The sequence below is a fragment of the Mustela erminea genome, chromosome 11, assembly GCF_009829155.1.
Source record: "Mustela erminea isolate mMusErm1 chromosome 11, mMusErm1.Pri, whole genome shotgun sequence".
Lineage (NCBI taxonomy): Eukaryota > Metazoa > Chordata > Mammalia > Carnivora > Mustelidae > Mustela > Mustela erminea.
The window spans coordinates 43,712,165-43,732,945 of NC_045624.1; the positions used below are offsets into that span (position 1 = coordinate 43,712,165).

The window sequence follows — 20,781 nt, forward strand, 5'->3', positions numbered from 1 at the left end:
AGGTATGAGCCCAACTGGTTCTACATCCTGTCTGCTTGCCCTTCTTTTTTTTTTCCTGCTTGCCCTTTTTAAAATCTTTTATTGGCTTCTCTTCCAAAATTTCACTCTTTAATTTTCATATTGTCCATGTTGTGGTCCTTAGTTTATTCTTTCTTATTCCACTTTCCCATTCTGTATTTTCACCCATTCTCAGGGCTTCAAATACAACTAGCATATTGCTCACTCCTAAATCTTCTTCTCCATTGTAACTATTACATTTATATCCCAACAGAAGACTGTTAGGACATCCACAAACGATGATTTGTGTAGTAACATACTTGGGGGAAAGGAACATCTTTTCCTCTACAGCTGCACTGTTAACCTCCAGAGCTAGCATAGAAGTTGAGAAGCTCTATTAGATGTGTATGGATAGATAGTATGTGATCTAGACAATAAATTTCCAACCCAGCCAATCAGGTGGAGTTGTTGTAGGTTTGAAATTGTTCTCTGGCTGTGTTTTTGAGGTATAACTACTTTATGTTGCCAAATAATTGGGAAACCATAATATTTAACGATATTTAGGTCTGAGGACAGGGTGTACAATCCTTGAGAAACCCCAAAGTATGCCCTCTGAATATAAGGCCTTTCTACATTCTTTTGGTGGGACTTCAGGGTCCAGATTTTCCTTAGAAATAATGTATTAGGTATTCAGTGCAGTTTAATCTCTCCTATGCTTCTTTCCCTATATAATTTTCTCTTTTCAGTTTTTCCCCTAAATTTGTCTATTTTCATTATAGGCAAGAGAAATGGCTGAAGAAAAGTGGACTGTTCATTGAATGCACATTCAACAATAAAGGTGTTATCAGTTTGCTTTTTTAGTAGCCAAAGAGTTATCTGGATTCAACCTAACTACTTTGAGCATTTTGGGGGAGAAAAAAGCTTATGCCTATGAATTATTAAAAAGCAAATGCAGGGGCGCCTGGGTGGCTCAGAGGGTTAAGCCTCTGCCTTCGGCTCGGGTCATGGTCTCAGGGCCCTGGGATCGAGCCCTGCACCGGCTCTCTGCTCAGCGGGGATCTTGCTTCCCTCTCTCTCTCCATCTGCCTCTCTGCCTACTTGTGATCTCTCTCTGTGTGTCAAATAAATAAATAAAATCTTAAAAAAAAAAAAAAAAGCAAATGCAAGGGGTGCCTGGCTGGCTCAGTGGGTTAAAGCCTCTGCCTTCCGCTCAGGTCAGGATCCCAGGGTCCTGGGATCGAATCCTGCATTGGGCTCTCTGCTTAGCAGAGAGCCTGCTTTCTCCTCTCTCTCACTGTCTCTCTGCCTGCCTCTCTGCTTACTTGTGATCTCTGTCTGTCAATTAAATAAATAAATCTTAAGGAAAAAAACAAATGCAAAATTTAAATAAGTGATACAGAACTAAAATATTTTTTTTAAAAGATTTTATTTATTTGACAGACAGAAATCGCAAGTAGGCAGAGGCAGGCAGAGAGAGAGGAAGGGAAGCAGGCTCCCTGCTGAGCAGAGAGTCCGATGCGGGACTCGATCCCAGCACCTGGGACCATGACCTGAGCCAAAGGCAGGGGCCTTAACCCACTGAGCCACTCAGGTGCCCCCTCAGAACTAAAATATTTTAAAGATCATTTAAAAACATACAAGGATGCAAAGAAGGTGTTATGGCTGAATTGGGTTGAAGTCAAACCCCCAGGAGATCACAATGTGACTGTGTTTAAAGATAGGACACTTAATGAGGTAAAGGTAAAATGAGATCATTTGGGTGGGCCTTTATCCAGTATAATTGGTGTTCCTACAAGAAGATGAAATTAAAGACACAAACATCTGCAGGCAGAAAGACAATATAAGGACATGCTGTGAAGGCAGCAGGTCATGGAGAGGCCATAGAAGAAACCATACCTGCCAAAACTATGATCACACCAGAACTATGAAAAAAGAAGTTACTGTTATTTATTCTTTTTAAGATTTTATTTGTTTGTTTGTTTATTTATTTATTTGACAGACAAGAGATCACAAGTAGGCAGAGAGGCAGGTAGAGAGAGGGGGGAAAACAGGCTCCCTGTTGAGCAGAGAGCCTGATGCGGGGTTTGACTCCAGGACCCTGAGATCATGACCTGTGCCGAAAGCAGAGACTTAAGCCACTGAGCCACCCAGACGCCCCAAATTACTGTTTTAAACCACTCACTCTGTAGTATTCATTATGGCAGCCCTAGCAAATTAATGCAGAAGCAAATAATATAAGAATAGGATAGTGTGTTATATGTTGTGTTCAGTAAGATAATGTGAAAAAAAGCAACAACTTTTATAGCCAACAAATAAGCCAGAATAATTCATGCATTCTGGTATGACTGGCTTTCTTTTCCACCAAAAAAGGAATATGAATATTCTTGTACATTATTATTAAACGTAACATTTCTTAATTTGAAATATTCTTACTAGCTCTACCCCCACCAAATGTAGGTTTTTAAGAAATTAAGCCTCAAAATTTTCTTTGAATTCCAACAAATTAATATGTAAGCAACAACACAAACCTGTACCTCTCTCAGGAGAAGGGTAAGGTCCCTAGATAACTAAAAGGTGGAAGCTGGTCACCAGAAAGACCAAAAAAGATAGGAGAATTTGAACTTTAAGTTCCCTTCTCCACTTCCCTGAGGGGAAGTTTGCTGAAGATTGTGTGGGAAAAAACAAACAAAACAAAACAAAACGAAACAAACTTGAATGAGGAGATTGAGAGAGCTTTGTGTATCCTTTTTCTACTAAATTTGACTCTTCCTAACAGGCAAGAGATACAGAATGAAAAATAGCTATTTGTACATATACTGATGTGATGGGAAGATGATGCACCAAGAGAGGGCCTATATACTGTGTGCCATCCCCAAGCCCCATACCATTTCTTAGACATGTTTTCCATGTAACTATGTCCATTATAGTAAACTGGTTAATATGTGTGAAGTTCTTTTCTGAGATCCGTGAGTTCTAGTGAATTTGCAAACCTGAGGAAGAGGTGATGGGAACCCCAAAATTAGGAGTTGGCTGGACAGAAGTTTGGTGGCCTGGCCACCCCATTTGAAGCTGGCATCTAAAATGGGGGCAGTCTTATGCTGTCTGCACTAACTCTGGGTGGTGTCAGAATTGAATTGTGCAATTCAATTAAACCTAGTTGGTGCCAGAGAATTAATTGTTGTTTCAAAAATGTGCATTTGGTGTTAAAAACGGTGAAATTCACTAGAACTTCCTTTGCCTAGGTAAACCTATGGTTGGGAAGAGAATGCATAAAAAGGCAGTGACAAACAATCTGATTCCTGACAGACCACATGATCACCCAAGGTATGGAGCAGCAACTGGCCTGCTAAACTAAAAGGTAACAGTGGGATTCAGAGATGGATTCAATTCCCAGGGATTTGGTTCACTTGATGCATAAGGAAATGCAGACTAATGAGAAAAATGTGAAATATATAACACCTTGGTTGTTCTCAGGGTTGTTTTGTTTTGTTTTTAAGATTTTTATTTATTTATGTGACAGACACAGATCTCAAGGAGGTAGAGAGAGAGAAAGGAGGAAACAGGCTCCCCGCTGAGCAGATAGCCTGATGCGGGGCTCAATCCCAGGACCCCGGGACCATGACCAGAGCCAAAGGCAGAGGATTTAACCCACTGACCCAGCCAGGTGCCTCGGTTGTTGTCAGTTTTAATAGCTGAAATGAAAATAAAAGAGACTGGTGAATTGGACCTTGATGCTGGACCAAGCTCAAATATTTGTTAGTCCCAGCTCAATCCACAGCCTCAAAGCCACCCCCAAAGAGAATAATTATTCTGGAACAACAGAAATTACTTCTAAAACCTCTGGTCACCAAGAAAGTTGCCTAAAAGGATGATGCCATTTCTGGTTTTAGAACACTTAAGATCTAGAAAGCAAGCCTACAAACCTGAGAAGCCTTACCCTGGGAAACATTTTCATATGAAAAGATAATGGACTGGACTAATTATTAATTATTGAATGGGACTTTAGTAATGTGTCAGTATCTTAACTCTTATAATCTTTTTTGTTAGAGATCCATAGCCTGTGGTATAAGGAAAACAGACATGTGGTCTCTGTCTCTGGTTTCTGGCACAGAGCTCCTAAACATTCTAGTTATTTCCTTAGTAAAAAGAGTATCTTTTGTAATTTTTAACAAGCCCCTCTGAACCACAGAGAAGTTTAACTAATAAAGTGACTCAGGATCCAAACCTCTGAATAGTCCAGATGAAAGCTGGTCACCAGAGAGACCAAATTGGTTATTAAAGGTTTGGAACTTTCAGTCCCACCCCTCAGCCTCCAGGGAGGGAAGAAGAAGTGGAGCTGGAGTTGTGGTTTAGTAAAACGATTCAATCTGGCACTATTCTTTTTTAAGATTTTATTTATTTATTTGACAGACAGAGATCACAGGTAGGCAAGAGAGGGAGGAGCAGGTTCCTCACTGAGCAGAGAGCCCGATGCGGGACTCGATCCCACCAGGATCAAGTTCATGACCTGAGCCAAAGGCAGAGGCTTAACCCACTGAGCCACCCAGGCACCCCTCAGTCTGGTGCTATTTATTAAGTACTCAATGAATGCGAAAAAGAAAAGAAAAAAAACAGATGTCCTTCAATGTGTAATGGGTAAATGGTGAAACTTGTACATCTATACCATGGAATCCAAATCAGTCCAAGAAAAGATGAAGTATTGATACTTCAATGATCAATTGGATCCTAAGGACATTATGCTGAATATATCAGTGGTTTCTGGGGGTTCGTTTTGGGTAAGGATGTGGCTTTCTAGCCACTTTGTTGGCTTCGTCGTTTCTAGAACTTCGTTGGGAGGGTGTTTGGGTCTTGTTCCTGGATCCTGTTCTGTATCCTAATCCTGATGGGGATTTCATCTGACAACATTTCTTAGAACTATATTCCAACAACAAAAGAAAGTGCTTGTGAAAACTGATGAAATCCAAATAAGACGTGTAATTGACTTTCTATATTTTACCAATGTCAATTTACTTTGTAATTGTGCTATAGATATAAGATATAGTTGTCAGATAGTATCACTGGGGGGAAGCCTGAATGAAAGACACATGGGGAGCACCTGTGTGGCTCTGTAGGTTGGGCGTCCAACTTTTGATTTCGGCCCAGATCATGATCTCAGGGCGGTGCGACAGAGCCCCACATCTGGCTGTGTGCTCAGTGGGAAGTCTGCTTCTCTCCTTCTCTCTCCTGTTCCCTCTGTCCCCCCTCCACTCCTGCTTGGATGCTCTCTCTCTTTCAAAACAAATGAACAAACGAACAAAAATCTGAAAAAATAAAAGCACATGGGAATTCTTTGTACTACTTTTGCAACTTCTATGGAAGTTTAAAATTATTTCAAAATGAAAATTAGAAATACATGTAAATAAAAGAAGAAAAGAATGAAGTTTTTACTTCCAAGATACTTCCAGCCAATGTCTTTTCTTTATGCTAGGAAGAAAGAAATTAGTCAGATTTTTTAAAAAAATGTCTTGGTGGAAATATAATATGTAGCAAATAAAAAATAATGTGTAGCAAATAAATAAATGTATAATGAATATTAACATTTATGAGAGAGTTTCTGAAAAACATTTACATCACCCTTATTGCTAATTGTGTTAATAACCATGTAAATAAGCAGATGATTAAATTTCAAGTCTGAGAGTGACTCTTAAGCAAATCCAATAAACCCTTAAAATTCACCTTTATTGATTTTTTTTAATTTGAAAGAGAAGTGACAGTATTTATTATATGGCCCATATTCTCATTTATGTACTCAAATGCATAGAAATATTATAATATGATATGTAATATGATATTATTGGACCACTAAAGATACATCATTCCCTTGCAGCCCAGATCAGAATGTTCCCTAGCTTTCCAATATGAAATATCACCTAGGTATCTCTGAATCTTCTGATGACCCAGAATCAATGATGATATTCACATGTTTCCCCTGGACCTGCTTCAAATCACCTGTGTTCTTTTAGTGTATTTAAAACTGAAATAGAATTACCAAACCCATTCCAACCAACGTTCAAGTATCTTGCAGCAGCCAAGCTTCCAGTTCAAATGTATTCCATGACATTAGCCAGGGTAGATAAAAAGAATCATAATTAATGAAGCCATTAGTAAAAAGAAAGACAAGGCAGAAATAAGCTTTTTAAAAAAAAGTAGGCATGGGAGATGAAATGTTAAGTCAATGTTCCTATTTATTCTATTTATATAATTACCCATGTCCTATCGGGCTACCAAGTTACTCTTCTGCTGTACAGTTAACTTACTTTTCTTACATTCAGATGTAGGAAACTAATTCTCTAACCCAGTAAAAGACTACAGTGGCAATTGTAGAAACCACAAAATTCCATTTGTGAAAAGATTTTGTACCATTAATTTCCCTTCCTAAGAATTGAGTAGATTTAAAAAAAATCACAGTGGGTGCCTGGCTGGTTCAGTCATTAGAGCAAGTGACTTGATCTCAAGGTCTTAATTGTGGTCTTAAAATCAGCTAAATTAATCTAAACTGCTGTGACAAGCAGGGGAAATGGCATCAATCCCTTGCAAGAGACCCACAAACTAGAGGGAAGTTGAAGCAATAATCCTATTGCAAGAAAGAATTATGAGGTATTAATACATGCATCCAACTTCAATCGTAGGCCGGAATTTGTTTTACCATTTGCTGAGGACCTACTGAAGTGTAGGTCACAGGGAAGGATGCTCAAGTACCACATGACATTCCTGAATGGACTACTTTAAAATTTTTGTCATCTTTTTCTCAGATATATTCACAGGTTCTCACTTATATTGTGCTTGTATTAAAATGAACAAAAAAGCTAACATCCTTCCTAAGAAACTGATCACTCTATATTCCCAAGATCATTTTATGGCATCAGAGAATCAATCTTGTCCACAAAACAAGACACAGAAAGGGCATTCATGTACCTGATAGTTCATTCCAAACTTGTTTTCTTAACAGATGCCTAATCAGGTGGGACATACTTTACATTGCTAAGAACCTCCTTTCCACAAATTTCCCTTTAAGAACTCCTGCTAGGGTTCTAGAAAGTTGATACAGGGCTGGAACAATATGATCAAGGACGGAGGGTCAGAGAAAAGCAACCCCTAGCTTCACTGCTTCCTCTCATTTATTCCCCTCCTGCAATTCATTCTCTATCCCAGTCAAAAAAGGAGCTTCACCAGGCAACACCACTAACTCCAAAGAGCTTCTCTGGATCTCTTCTGTGTTACCCCTAGAGACAAGCAGGGTAAATGACATCAATCCCTTGCAAGAGACAAGACAGGCAAGAACAAGTCCTGATTCTTACAAAGAGGAGGAAATGAGGTGAAACATTTTCGGCCATTTGTATGTCTTTAGAGAAATGTTTGTTCATGTCTTTTGCCCAATTCTTGACTGGATTTTTTGGGGTTTTTTTTAGTGTTGAGATTGAGAAGTTCTTTATAGATCTTGGATACCAGTCCAAATCTATAATGTCATTTGCAAATATCTTTTCCAATTCCATAGGTTGCCTTGGGTTTTGCTGTTTCCTTTGCTGTGCAGAAGCTTTTTATCTTATGAAGTCCCAATCGTTCATTTTTGCTTTTGTTTCCCTTGCCTTTGGAGATGTGTCTAGCAAGAAGTTGCTGAAGCCAAAGTCGCTGCTGCCTGTGTTCTCTAGAATTTTAATGGATTCCTATCTCACATTTAGGTTTTTCATCCATTTTAAGTGTATCTTTGTATGGTATAAGGAAATGGTCTAGTTTCATTCTTCTACATGTGGCTGTCCAATTTTCCCAGCACCATTTATTGAAGAGACTGTCCTTTTTCCATTGAACATTCTTTCCTGCTTTGTCAAAGATTAGTTGGCATTGGGGAAATATAAATCAAAACCACAATGAGATACCACCTAACAATAGTCAGAATGGCTAAAATTAACAAGTCAGGAAACAACAAATGTTGGCGAGGATGTGGAGAAAGGGGAACACTGTTACGCTGTTGGTGGGAGTGAAAGTTGGTATAGCCACTCTGGAAAACAGTATGGAGATTCCTCAAGTTAAAAACAGAGCTACCCTACAACCCAGCAATTGCTCTACTAGGTATTTACCCAACGTATTTACCCCACTACAAATGTAGTGACCTGAAGGGACACCTGCACCCCAATGTTCATAGCAGCAATGTCCATAATAGCCAAACTATGGAAAGAGCTCAGATGTCTATCGACAGATGAATGAATAAAGAAGATGTGGCATGTATATACAGTGGAATATTACTCTCCCATCAGAAAGGATGAATACTTACATGGATAGTATAATGCTGAGCAAATTATGTCATTCAGAGAAAGACAATTATCATGTGGTTTCACTCAGACATGGAGTATAAGAAACAGAGCAGGAGGTCATAGGAAAAACTGAATGGGAAGTCACCAGATAGGGAGACAAACCATGAGAGACTTTTTAAGAAAATATTTTATTTATTCATTTGAGGGAGAGCGGCAGAAAGAGCACAAGCAGAGGGAGAGGTAGAGGGAGAGGACGAAGCAGACTCCCCGCTGAGCTGGGAACCCAATGTGGGGCTCCATCCCAGGACCTGGAGATCATGACCTGAGCCAAAGGCAGACACTTAACCATCTGAGCCACCCAGGTACCCCAAACCATGAGAGGCTCTTAACTATAGGAAACAAACTGAAGGTTTCTGGAGCGGAGGTGGATGGGAGGATGGGGTAATTGGGTGATGGGCATTAAGGAGGGCATGGGATGAGATGAGCACTGAGTATTTTTTTTTTTAAGATTTTATTTATCCATTTGACAGACAGAGATCACAAGTAGGCAGAGAGGCAGGCAGAGATAGAGTGAGGAATGCAGGGTCCCTGTTGAGCAGAGAGCCCATTGTGGGGCTCGATTCCAGGACCCTGGGATCATGACCTGAGCTGAAGGCAGAGGCTTTAACCCACTGAGCCACCCAGGCGCCCTGAGCACTGGGTATTATACCCAAACGATAAGTTTTTGAACGCAACATCTGAAACTAATGATGTGCTGTACATTGGCTAATTGAATTTAAATAATAAAAAAAGAGGAAATGATAGAAGAGGCAGTGAGTGGGATATAGCAGAAAAAGGACAGCAGTGGTGAAAGGAACAATGCCTAAGTTCATCTTTACCCTTTTGTCATAGCACTTTTTATTTATGTATTTATTTTAAAGATTTTTTTTATTTGAGAGAGAATGCAAGAAGGAGAGAGAGAGAGAGAGAGAGAATGAGGGGAGAAGATCAGAGTGAGAAGCAGAGGGAGCTGAATGTGGGAATCTATCCCTGGACCCCAGGATCACCACCTGAGCCAAAGGTAGTCACTTAACCAACTGAGCCACCCAGGTGCCCCAATCATAGCACTAAAAAAAAAAAAAAAAAGTGATCTAAAACACATAAAATTTACCAACTTAACCATTTAAAAATGTATAGTACTCTTAACTATAGGCACATGGTAATGGATCTCTAGAACTTTTTCATCTTCCAAAACTGAAACTCAATACTCAATTTCTTCCTCTTCCCCCAACCCTCACAACCACCATTCTACTTTCTAAGACTTTGACTATCTCTTGTAAGTAGAATAATGGAAGTATTTGTCTTTTTGTGACTGGCTTATTTCACTTAGCATAATGTGCCCAAGATTCACCAGTGCTGTCAAATACTGAAGAATTTCCTTCTTTTTAAAGGCTGAATAGTAGTATTCCATTCAGTGTATATACCGTATTTTCTTCATTCATTCATCTGTTGATGGACATTTCTGTTGTATCACATTTTAGCTATATTTGGCTATTACCATTTGGCTGCAATGGAACATGGGTGTGCTGATATTTCTTTTGAGTGCCTGCTTTCAATTCTTCTGGATATATACCAGCATCGCTGGATCATATGGTAAATCTATTTTTAATTTTTGAGGACTTTCTAGAGTTTTCCATTATAGCTGTACCAATTTACATTTCCAATAATGGTTCTATCTTAATGTGTAGTAGTTTGTAACGCCTTCTAGGGCTGTAGTCCAGAGTAGCTGAGGAGGGTGGAAGGTGGAAGACGGTCGACTTTTTCTGCTTGGGTCTGGTTGGAATCGGATTTCTACCGTAGGGAGCTGGAATGAACCACTCCGTGGTGTTCTCATCAGCACAGAGATAATTGATACCATTCCCTTTTGGGTCCTTGGACAGTTCCTCAGAGCTAAGATCCAAGAAGACCAGCCTCACACCCACCCTCAGCGCGGACGCAGGCCACGCCCCCCACGCCTTCCCTCCCGCGAGTCGGAGCGTGGGGTGGGGCTTTCCGTGGGGCAGGGCCTGTGCGGGAGGGGCGGAGCGGAGGCGGGGCTCCGGCAGAGCGGCCGCCGGGCAGGGCGTCCCAGCTTCTCTGCGGACCACAGCAGTCCAGCGACCTCTTCTTTTCTGGCCGGGAGGCGCAGGACACGCCATTCATGGACCGGGCGGCGGTGGCGAGGATGGGCGCGGTGGCCAGTGCCAGTGTGTGTGTCCTGGTGGCGGGGGTGGTGCTGGCCCAGTACATATTCACCTTGAAGAGGAAGACTGGGCGGAAGACCAAGATCATCGAGATGGTGAGTGCAGGGCCCCGCGTGCCCGAGCGCTTGATGGGCCGCAGGGCGTTCCATCCGCCCTTACCTTCCCGTGCTGGCGCTGCTGGAATGCAAAGGGCACACTGGGGAACCATTCACCCCGCGAGTGGCAACACCGGGGGCCGGTGACCTGGTCTGGACCCTCCAGGGTGTCACTCCTCTGCCTTTTGTTGTATCTCCATTTGAAACAGAAAGGCAAGTAGGTGACTCGGAAACCAGCCTTCTCCTGCAGCAAAAGCCATTTCTCAAGAAATAAACGCAGCGTTCTAGGCTGGGTTGCTGCCTAGTTCCTGCCGCCAAATGGTTGTGACCTAAGCCAGTTCGGAATGAGTTGTTTCTGCACGCTGGCTAGAATGAGTTAGGTATGGAAAGGTGTAACTTCTCAGTGGTTGAGAGAATGCAGGTTGAGCCGACTGCCATTCAGAATAGTTTATTTTGTATTTGAATGTTATTTCTTCTTATCTCAATCTGCCAGGAAGTATCTTTGTGTTCGTTTTTTTCCCCTCAAACCTCTTGCATAATAGTATTTTAGAAATTTATTTCCAATTTTATTGTGAGAGTGTTTCAGGAATCCTACTTCAGGTATATGATAAGCAGTGTTTGCTTCAAAGTTGAGGATGTTTTTAATTTTGGTTTGGTTTGGTTTAAGTTTTTGTTTTAGTTTGGTTTTTAGTTTTTGTGTTTTAATTAGAATCCACTCATAAAGACCAGTGACTCATGGAGTTATTATAATGTGCTTACTGGAATGCTTAAGCTCATGTTTACTTCATGTGAACATTTGGGGTCAAATATTTATGAAAAATAAGTTGACAATCTATCACCATACTAAATAATATCATTTTAGGTTCATATACTTAGAATACTCTGCCTCAAGTATGTCTTCATTGATCAAAGACACTGTCCTCTTGGTTGCTGTTGGCCCCAGGTTGAATACAGAAATATTTTCCCCATAACTAATAGTAAAAGAAATGGTAACCCCGTGTCTCATGCCAATAATACTCGAAAGTTTTGTTTATTGCTAGAATTAAATTATTCTTGGATTCTTATTTTTTCCTCTACTTCTGTGGGTACAGCTGCAAATGTTTTTATCTCAGAAATTTTGTTTTATTTATGTTGCTGTCTTGTTTAGAGAACTTTCGTGGCTTCCTTTTGCCCCAAACCAAAAGTTTATATTCTATATGGGGGTGGGAATATTGGGAAACCAATATATGGGGAAACCAACTAATTGCCATATCTTCTAGCATGTACTTAAACTGTAAATTGGTTTGTTTTATCTCTTTTCTAAACTGAGTAGAGTTAAAAATTAATTCTTTTCATAAAATCCCACATTGATACCATCCTAAAAATAGTTTGCCATCTTTGTGAAAAATAATGAAAGCCATCAGGCAGGCGAACTTTACTTATTTATAGTATAGAAATCAGTCAATCTTATACATATATATACGTAATGTTATATTAATTCAGATTGTGATATATATGCAGCCTGCTAGTAGCTTTTAAAAGGAAAAAGTTGAAAGAGCTCTATGTTTTTATTTTTTTGTTATTATTTTTTTAAGATTTATTTATTTTCAAGAGTGGGGAGGGGCAGAGGGAAGGAAAGAGAGAGAGAGAGTATTAAGCAGACTTTACACTGAGCATGAAGCCCAGGTTGGGGCCAGATCTCATGGCCCTGAGATCACAACCTGAGCAAAAACCAAGAGACAGGGCTCTACCAACTACGCCACCTAGGTGCCCTGAGCTTTATGTTTTTAACTTGTAATTTTAATAGGCTGCTTCTTCAAATGGGATAAGCATTTGATTGGGAGTCTGAAGATTTGGGTTCAAATCCTGGTTTTATCTCTTTTAATAACCATGTGTTGGGGGCATGTTTTGCCCATTTCCCACCCTATCCTCCAAATTCCCACCTTAGAGAATCTGTACAAACCTGTGAATGTCCAATGGACATAGCTTAAACTGTTCACAAGTAATGGAACCAACAGTAACTACCTAAGCAAGGTGAGCCTATTCTTACTGGCTAGGTAAACAAATAACTTCTGGCACTGGACTTAGATTATGCACCACTTTAAAAGTTTTGAGTTAAAAGACACAGAAGTGTGGCTCCTGGGGTGTGCATGCTACAGCTGAAATGTCCTGCAGGGCAGCAAAATAAATATACAGAGTCGGCCTGTCAGAAGACATGGCCTAAGATGTTTAGAGGTCAGAGGCATCTGGGTGGCTCAGTCAGTTGATGGATTCTTGGTTTCTGCTCGGGTCATGAGCTCAGGGCCATGGGACTGAGCACCTCAGCAGGTTTGTGCTCAGTGGGGAGTCTGCTTGAGATTAACTCCATCTGGCCCAAACCTCCCTCAAGTGTTCCTCCCCACTAAAAATAAATAAATAAATAAATAAATAAATCTTTTTTTTTTTTTTAAGATTTTATTTATTTATTTGACAGAGAGAGAGATCACAAGTAGGCAGAGAGACAGGCAGAGAGAGAGGGGGAAGCAGGCTCCCCGCTGAGCAGAGAGCCCGATGTGGAGCTCAATCCCAGGACCCTGAGATCATGACCTGAGCCGAAGGCAGAGGCTTAACCCACTGAGCCACCCAGGAGCCCCAATAAATAAATCTTTTTTAAAAAGGATGTTTAGAGCTCCAAGATAACCCATTTTTCATAGTTAATATACTGCATTATTAAATTTTTATTTTAGAACATTTTTAAATTCACAACATAATTAAGCAAATAAGTAGAGTCCCAGCCAGTTCTCCTATTACTGACATTGCACATTAGCATGGTACGTTTGTTAAAATTAATGAACAAATATTCATACATTTTTAAAATATCCCTACTTTGTTCAGATTTCCATTGTTTTTAGCTTATGTTCTTCTCTGCCCTAGAGTTCCATCCAGAATACCACATACATTTCGGCATCATGTGTCCTTATCTCATCTTGACTGTTACAAATTTCTCAGATTTTTCTTGTTTGTTTTATCCGTAGTACCGTAAGAAATCTATATTTTGTGTTTGTCCCAGGTTCCTGCCACATAGCTCCTAAAACACTTGGACTCTGGGAAGTGTTAACAGTGCCTTTTATATGCTAATGAGGTGGGCTGCAAGCTGGGGGGTTCCCAAGATGGCTTCAAGAGGGGGGCTGGTTGCCTTAAAGATCAAGGCATGATTAGAGGATTAGAGCTTTCAGCATGTCACCTCTTTTCTTTGAACAAGGGCTGGAGTTCAAGCTGATCACCTGGTCAGTAATTTATTTGATCAGTCTTACCTACATAACAGACCTCCATAAAGACCTCTAAAGGAGAACTTACAGGTTTGCAAATACCTTGAGGTGTGGATAGAGTGGTGTGGATAGAGTGGGATAGAGAAGACATGGAAGTTCTCCACCCCTTTGTCTTGCCCTATGCTTCTCTTCCATTTGGCTGTTCTAAATTGTTTTTTTTTTTTTTTAAGATTTTTAAATTATTTATTTGACAGACAGAGATCACAAGTAGGCAGAGAGGCAGGCAGAGAGAAGGGGGGGAGGCAGGCTCACTGCTGAGCAGAGAGCCCGATGCAGGGCTCAATCCCAGGACCCTGGGATCATGACCTGAACCTAAGGCAGAGGCTTTAACCCACCGAGCCACCCAGGCACCCCCTAAATTGTATTTTTTATATGAAACCTGTCATAGTAAGTAAAGCACTCTCCAGAGTTCTATGTTATTCTTTCAGATTATGGAACCCCAGGAGGGGGTTGTGGGAATCCCCAAATTCACAGCTGGTCCATCAGAAGTATGGGTAACAACCTGGGGCTAGTGACTGGCATTGGAAATGGGGATAGACTTGTGGACTGAGTCCTTACCTCATGGATCAGGCACTAACTCTACATAATGTCAGAATTGCATTGTATTATACAAAGAGTTGGGGCATGGTTGGTGTGAGGTGTGAGAAATATCTTTTTAAAAAGTTAAATATAGAACATTTAGTAATATCTGGCTCATAGTAACTGCTTATTAAATAGTAGTTGTAATTATTATACCAAAACACTGACTATCAGCCACTCTCATATCTTAGTCATTTTTCCTTATGAACACTATTAGGGGAAAAAAAAATTTTTTTTTAAAAGATCCTACTTAATTACTTGACAGCAAGATAGAGAGAGAGCACAATTAGGCAGAGTGGCAGACAGAGGTAGAGGGAGAAGCAGGCTTTCTGCCCAATCAAGGACCCTGGGATCATGACCCAAAACGAAGGCAGCTGCTCAACCGACTAAGCCACCCAGGTGCCCCAGGGCAAAATTTTTAACCATTGGTATTATTTTTCTCAACTTCTCTCTCCTAAGCCTTCATTGTAGAAACTACTCTTAACTATCCCCGATAATGATGGCTTGCAGTTTTTGTAAACTGGACCAAAAAGATCAAGATTGCCAAACCTGTATAGAAGTTGATAACACATGCGGTAGAATTTTGCACAAATGAAATTAGTATTTGGGGTGAATAGTATTTGGGAATGAATTTCCCCAACCTCTCTTAGATTCTGCAAGTTTCAAGTCCTTCGTCATTGCTGTTGACCATCACTTACCACTTGGTATTCAGTTTAACTCACCATTCTAATAAAATGTGCCTGCTCAGATAAGTCTTGTTCCCTCTGTGGCATTTTTAGTTACTCTTAGTAAAAAAGATTCTGGAACAAAGCTTGAGCACTTGCTAGTTTCCTATCAGACAGAAAAACCTACTCTAACACAAAATTTAAGCTTTGAAGAATGAGGAATGAATCATATATATAATCTTTCATATAACTCCCTTATTTTATTTTATTTATTTATTTTTTTTCATATAACTCCCTTATTTTAAATGATACATAACAACTTTAGTGGGGTTTTTTGTTTGGTTGGTTTTTTTTTTTTTTTTTTTTGGTTGATTTTTACTCATGGGCATTGCTTCCATATTTTATTCTATTCAGACAGCATTTATCTACTTTCAAATTAACTTGGCTGAGTATAAAAGCATTAACAGATTTCCTATGATCTGTGGGGTTATGTCCCTATAAACCATCATTAAGTTGAAAATACGGTAAGTCTGTAATGCATTTCATACACCTACCAAACATCATAGCCTAGCCTAGCCTACCTTAAGTGTGCTTGGAACACTTACAGGGTTACAGATGGGCAAAATCATCTAACAAAAAGCCTATTTTATAATGAAGTGTTGATTACCTAATATAATTTATTGACTATACCGAAAGTGAAAAACAGAATAGTTGTATGGTACAGAATGGTTATCAGTGTGATGGTTGTTTATTCTCATGACTGGATGGTTGACTGGGAGCTAAGGCCACTGCCAGTGCCCAGCATCAGAAGAGAATATTTTACTGTACATTGCTAGCCCAGGAAAAGATCAAAATTCAAAGTATAGTTTCTACTAAATGCATGTCACTTTTTCAGGACCTAAAAGTCAGAGAATTACAAGTCAAACCATAAGTTAGGGTCATCTAATAAAATTGTAAGGAAATAGTAGGAACTGTAATTTTTCCTCATAAAAGAAAAACTGAGTACTTGAAACTAAATAATGCTAAGTGTTTAGTGATTAAAAAACAGAAGTGTACAAATTTAAGTATTAAATGTGGCTTCTAAAGAGGAGAATTAAAAAAATGTATGTGGTCAGCCATCTGGGTATTAGGACAACACCAGTGAAACTCCTTTCTATTTTCTGGATACAAGATGCAGTCACTTTTAAAAAGGAAATTATTTTATTTTATTTTATTCTATTTTATTTTATTTTTTAAGATTTTATTTATTTATTTGACAGAGAGAAAGCACAAGTAGGCAGAGCATCAGGCAGAGGGAGAGGGAGAAGCAGGCTCTGCACTGAGCAGGAATTCCGGTATAGGCCTCGATTCCCGGGTTTGGGATCATGACCTGAGCCAAAGGCAGCTGTTAAACTGACTGAGGCACCCAGGTGCCCCCAAAAGGAAGTTATTTTAAAGTAAAAACATTTTAAATGTATGTGTCTATATATTTATACACACATATCCTGTTTATAAGAATTTGTCTTATTCTTTCTGGTTTCTGGACTATGTTAGGAGAAATCTTACAAGGTTTTTTAAATTTATGAATGAATGCTAACTTTCCTGTCCTGCAGTTATTGGCCACAGAACTTCTCTCCTACTTCAAGAATCTCAGTTTTCCCCACTATTCCTCTTTAGTCATCATTCTTATTAGATAAATTGGCCAAAAGTGTGGGGTTTATTTGTTTTTATTAAATTTTGCATTTGGCTGTCCAAATCTACATTGATCTCTTAGTACAGTAACTTGGAATTCTGTCTTTTGTTGTATTAAATCCAGAAACTAATTCAGAAAATTTATTTCATGTCTTTTAGGACAGAAAATGTAATGCCCTTAAGATATTGATAACAAATTAACCAACTTTTCCAATCATCCGTGTTTAATTTGTGCTTTTGAAGTTGTTTTAGAAAGCAGACAGTATATTTTATTTTTTAATCCAAACTGCTAAAAGATTGAAAACTGACTTTTAAATTAAAGGCCCATCTATGTATGTCAATCTTCTGTTTGCTATTAAATTAAGTTGAAAATACACCTTTCCCGGGGAGTTTAAAGACTTAAATAAATTAAAATAAATAAATACTTAAATGAATGACTTCATTTAGTTAGACTATTTAGTAAGCAGAGCTGGCTGAGGAAAACAAACATTTCTAACCTCACATATAGAACTAGAATTACAGTCTTTAAGCTAGAGAAAGATAAAAGGTCTTATTATGAAAAATAGAGCTAAACTTGATTTCTGTGATCTCTTCTAAAGATGTGATTAATATATGAAGTCGACATGATGCAAGGGATATAAATAGAACACAACTTTATTTTGCCTTCTTGTGGCACCTCTCAAGTTTACTCAGTGATGGTAATTTTTCTTGCCACTGGTAAAAATTCTGGTAGGCCTGTGACTTATTGCTCACTCTCAGATTGTAAAAGGCAGTCTTTTAAAATCACAAGCAGTCAGTCTCATTTCTGTAAATGACAGTGTCTAGTCATGTATTTATACATGACTTCAATATTAATTCTGTGGTGAGACTCCTAGATGGACATTACTAGTATCCACCACTATTTTTAGCTCTTTTCCCCTTTTTATATTTGGGCAAGCTTTGCTGTTCCAGCCAATAGACTGCCTGGAGATGGTATGGCCACTTGTGGGCCAGTGTAGTTATGAAAAGGGACACAGTTGTCCATAGTCTTTACTACTGTTGGAGTAAATCCTGAAGCATCATGATGACATGGAGATGACACAGTACCAAAGCAGCCTGGAATATTGAGCCAATATGTGGAGGACAACTGCCCTGAAGAGTCATCTGGACCCATATTGGACTTTGCGTGAGCGAAAAATAAACTTTTTTTGTGTGTTAAAGAAGTGAGATTTTTGTGTTGTTACTGCCCCATAACTTACCCTAATACAGATTTCTCTAACTAATACAGATTTCTTCACTACCCCAAAACTGTGGCTTACTGCAGGTGGTGATCTGGGATGAGAGAAGAGATAATCAACCTCTCTCTTTCCCCACTCCTGCTCTTTCCCCCCACTAGCCATTGCTTCAGATTTGGGGGCTAATAGGGCAGGAGGAAGGATTTCTTTCACTGAGGAAGTGAAGAAATGAGAGGTTTTTTTTAAAAGGTTAATTTGTTTATTTGAGAGAGAGAACATGAGGTGGAAGAGCAGAGGGAGAGGTAGAGAGAGTCTCAAGCAGACTCCCCACTGAGCATGGATCCTGACACGGGCCTCAATCCCAGGACACTGAAATCATGACCTGAGCTAAAACCAAGAGTCAGACCAGCCGAGCCACCCAGGCTCCCCTTTTCTTTCTTTCTTCCTTCCTTTCTTTCTTTTTTTTAAGATTTTATTTATTTATTTGACAGAGAGAGAAATCACAAGTAGGCAGAGAGGCAGGCGGGGGGGAAGAGAGAGCAGAGAGCCTGATGTGGGGCTCGATCCCAGGACCCTGAGATCATGACCCGAGCCGAAGGCAGAGGCTCAACCCACTGAGCTACCCAGGTGCCTTACCTCTTTTCTTTTTTAAGGTTTATTTATTTATTTTGGGAAGAGAGAGAAAGCATGTGTGGAGAGGGCCAGAGGGAAGGGGAGAGAGTCTTAAGCAGACTCCATGCTGAGTGAGGAGCCCTGTGAGAGGCTCAATCTCAAGACCCCAAGATCACAACCTGAGCCAAAACCAAGAGTCAGACACTTAACTGATTGCCACCTAGGTGCCCCCAAATGAGGGTTCTTACTTGACTAGTTAGGTTTGTTCTCTCTGGGCCTGCAAGGTATTTAAAGTTGACTTTCTCTTCTTTCACTATAACCTCATAATATGAGCACTTTTTAAATTAAATTAAATTTTTTGGCACCCCACCCACCTCAGCCTGATTTTTTTTTTTTTTTTTTTTTGAGTGATTCATTCCATGTAGGCTCTTGCCTTTGAAGTCCCTCCCTCTCAGGTGGTTAAGGGCCCAGGAGTCATGAAGCCAATTCTCTCCATTTTCCTTTTCTTACCTTAGTAGGTCCCTGAATTAAACTGAAACAGAAAGATTCCTCATTTAACATCTATTACATAAGTTTAACATTCTGTGAAATTTTTTTTAGATGTTAATCATTGTTATGAACGGAATTGTGACCCCTCAAAGGTTCTTTTCACTGGACTGAGAATCAATTGACAGGGATGCCTGGGTGGCTCAGTGGGTTGAGATGCTGCCTTTGGCTCAGGTCATGATCCCAGTGTCCTGGGATTGAGTCCCGCATCGAGCTCCTTGCTCGGCAGGGAACCTGCTTCTCTCTCTGCCTCTGTGCCTGCTTGTGTGTGCTCTCTCTCCTTCTCTCTTTTAAAATATTTAAAAAAAAAAAGAAATCAATTGACAGAATAACAGGAGAAAATAAAATTTAATAGCATATGTATGGTAATCCACACAGACATGGAAGTTCTAAATACAGGGAAAATGAGGTCTATATGTCACTCTGAACTAAGGAGAAGGGAGTAGGGGCCCGGGACTTGACAGGAAGGGAATACATTCATAGAGCAGTAAGTAGAACAGATGTTTGCCCAGCTGTATAGATGGGTCACTCAGGAAAAATGTATCTCTCCTTATTCTGGAAAGAACCCCACTTTAGAGTTCTTCTAAGTAGTTAAAGCATGGGCAAAAGTTTCTCTTGAGCCCACAGGGTCTTCATGGCCTCCAGCTCAAAATAATCTTCATGCCAGATTGGCCTACCTTGGGGTGTCCTGTCCTCAGCCCCTACATGCTTTTGAATGATAAGCAAACATTCCCATTTCTTGAGTCTCAGCCTCTATGTTCTGTGTATTCCGTGGCCAGTCAGCCCTGCCAGTGGGCAATATGACTTTCATCTAGTATTCACCGTGGACACTGGCTTCACTCTCTCTAGAAGCTCCCAAAAATTATCATTTCTTTTTTTTTTCTCTCTCTCCCTTCCTTCCTTCCTTCCTTCCTTCCTTCCTTCCTTCCTTCCTTCCTTTCTTTCTCTTAGGATTTTATTTGTTTGAGAGAAAGAGCGAGGGGAGGGGCAGAAGGAGAGAGAGAGGAAGAAGCAGACTTCCAGCTGAGCAGGGAGCCCAGCACTGGGCTTAATCCCAGGACTCAGGGATCATGATGCCAGGGGAAGGCAGAGGCTTAACAGACTGAACCACCCAGGTGCCCCCATTTCTAATTTAAACACATCTCAACTTTTTACAAAATTATTTTTATTAACATATATTGTATTATTTGCCGCAGGGGTACAGGTCTGTAAATCATCAGGCTTACACATTTCACAGCACTCACCACAGCCCATACCCCTCCCCAATGTCCATAACCCAGCCACTCTGTCCCTACCCCTCCTACCACCCAGCAATCCTCATTTTGTTTTGTGAGATTAAGAATCTCTTATGGTTGGGATGCCTGGGTGGCTCAGTTGGTTGGACGACTGCCTTCGGCTCAGGTCATGATCCTGGAGTCCGAGGATCGAGTCCCGCATCAGGCTCCCAGCTCCACGGGGAGTCTGCTTCTCTCTCTGACCTTCTCCTCGCTCATGCTCTCTCTCACTGTCTCTCTCTCAAATAAATAAATAAAATGTAAAAAAAAAAAAAAAAAAGAATCTCTTATGGTTTGTCTCCCTCCAGATCCCATCTTGTTTCATTTTTTC

At 40.1% G+C, this 20,781-nt stretch overlaps 2 protein-coding genes across 3 annotated transcripts in view; both read left to right on the forward strand.

Annotated features, from left to right (window-relative positions):
- The window catches only part of LOC116569631 (retinitis pigmentosa 9 protein), a 177,383-nt gene that overhangs the window by 47,564 nt on the left and 109,038 nt on the right, over positions 1-20,781 (forward strand). The gene's annotated exons all lie outside the window — the stretch shown is intronic.
- Positions 10,369-20,781, forward strand: part of NT5C3A (5'-nucleotidase, cytosolic IIIA) — a 51,015-nt gene continuing 40,602 nt past the window's right edge. Inside the window, exon 1 of one of the 2 annotated variants that reach the window (XM_032306009.1) lies at positions 10,369-10,602. In XM_032306009.1, the coding sequence (XP_032161900.1) occupies positions 10,465-10,602 (138 nt within the window). In that variant the 5' untranslated portion in view covers positions 10,369-10,464. The remainder of the gene's footprint in view (positions 10,603-20,781) is intronic. The other variant, XM_032306011.1, reaches the window with a different exon arrangement.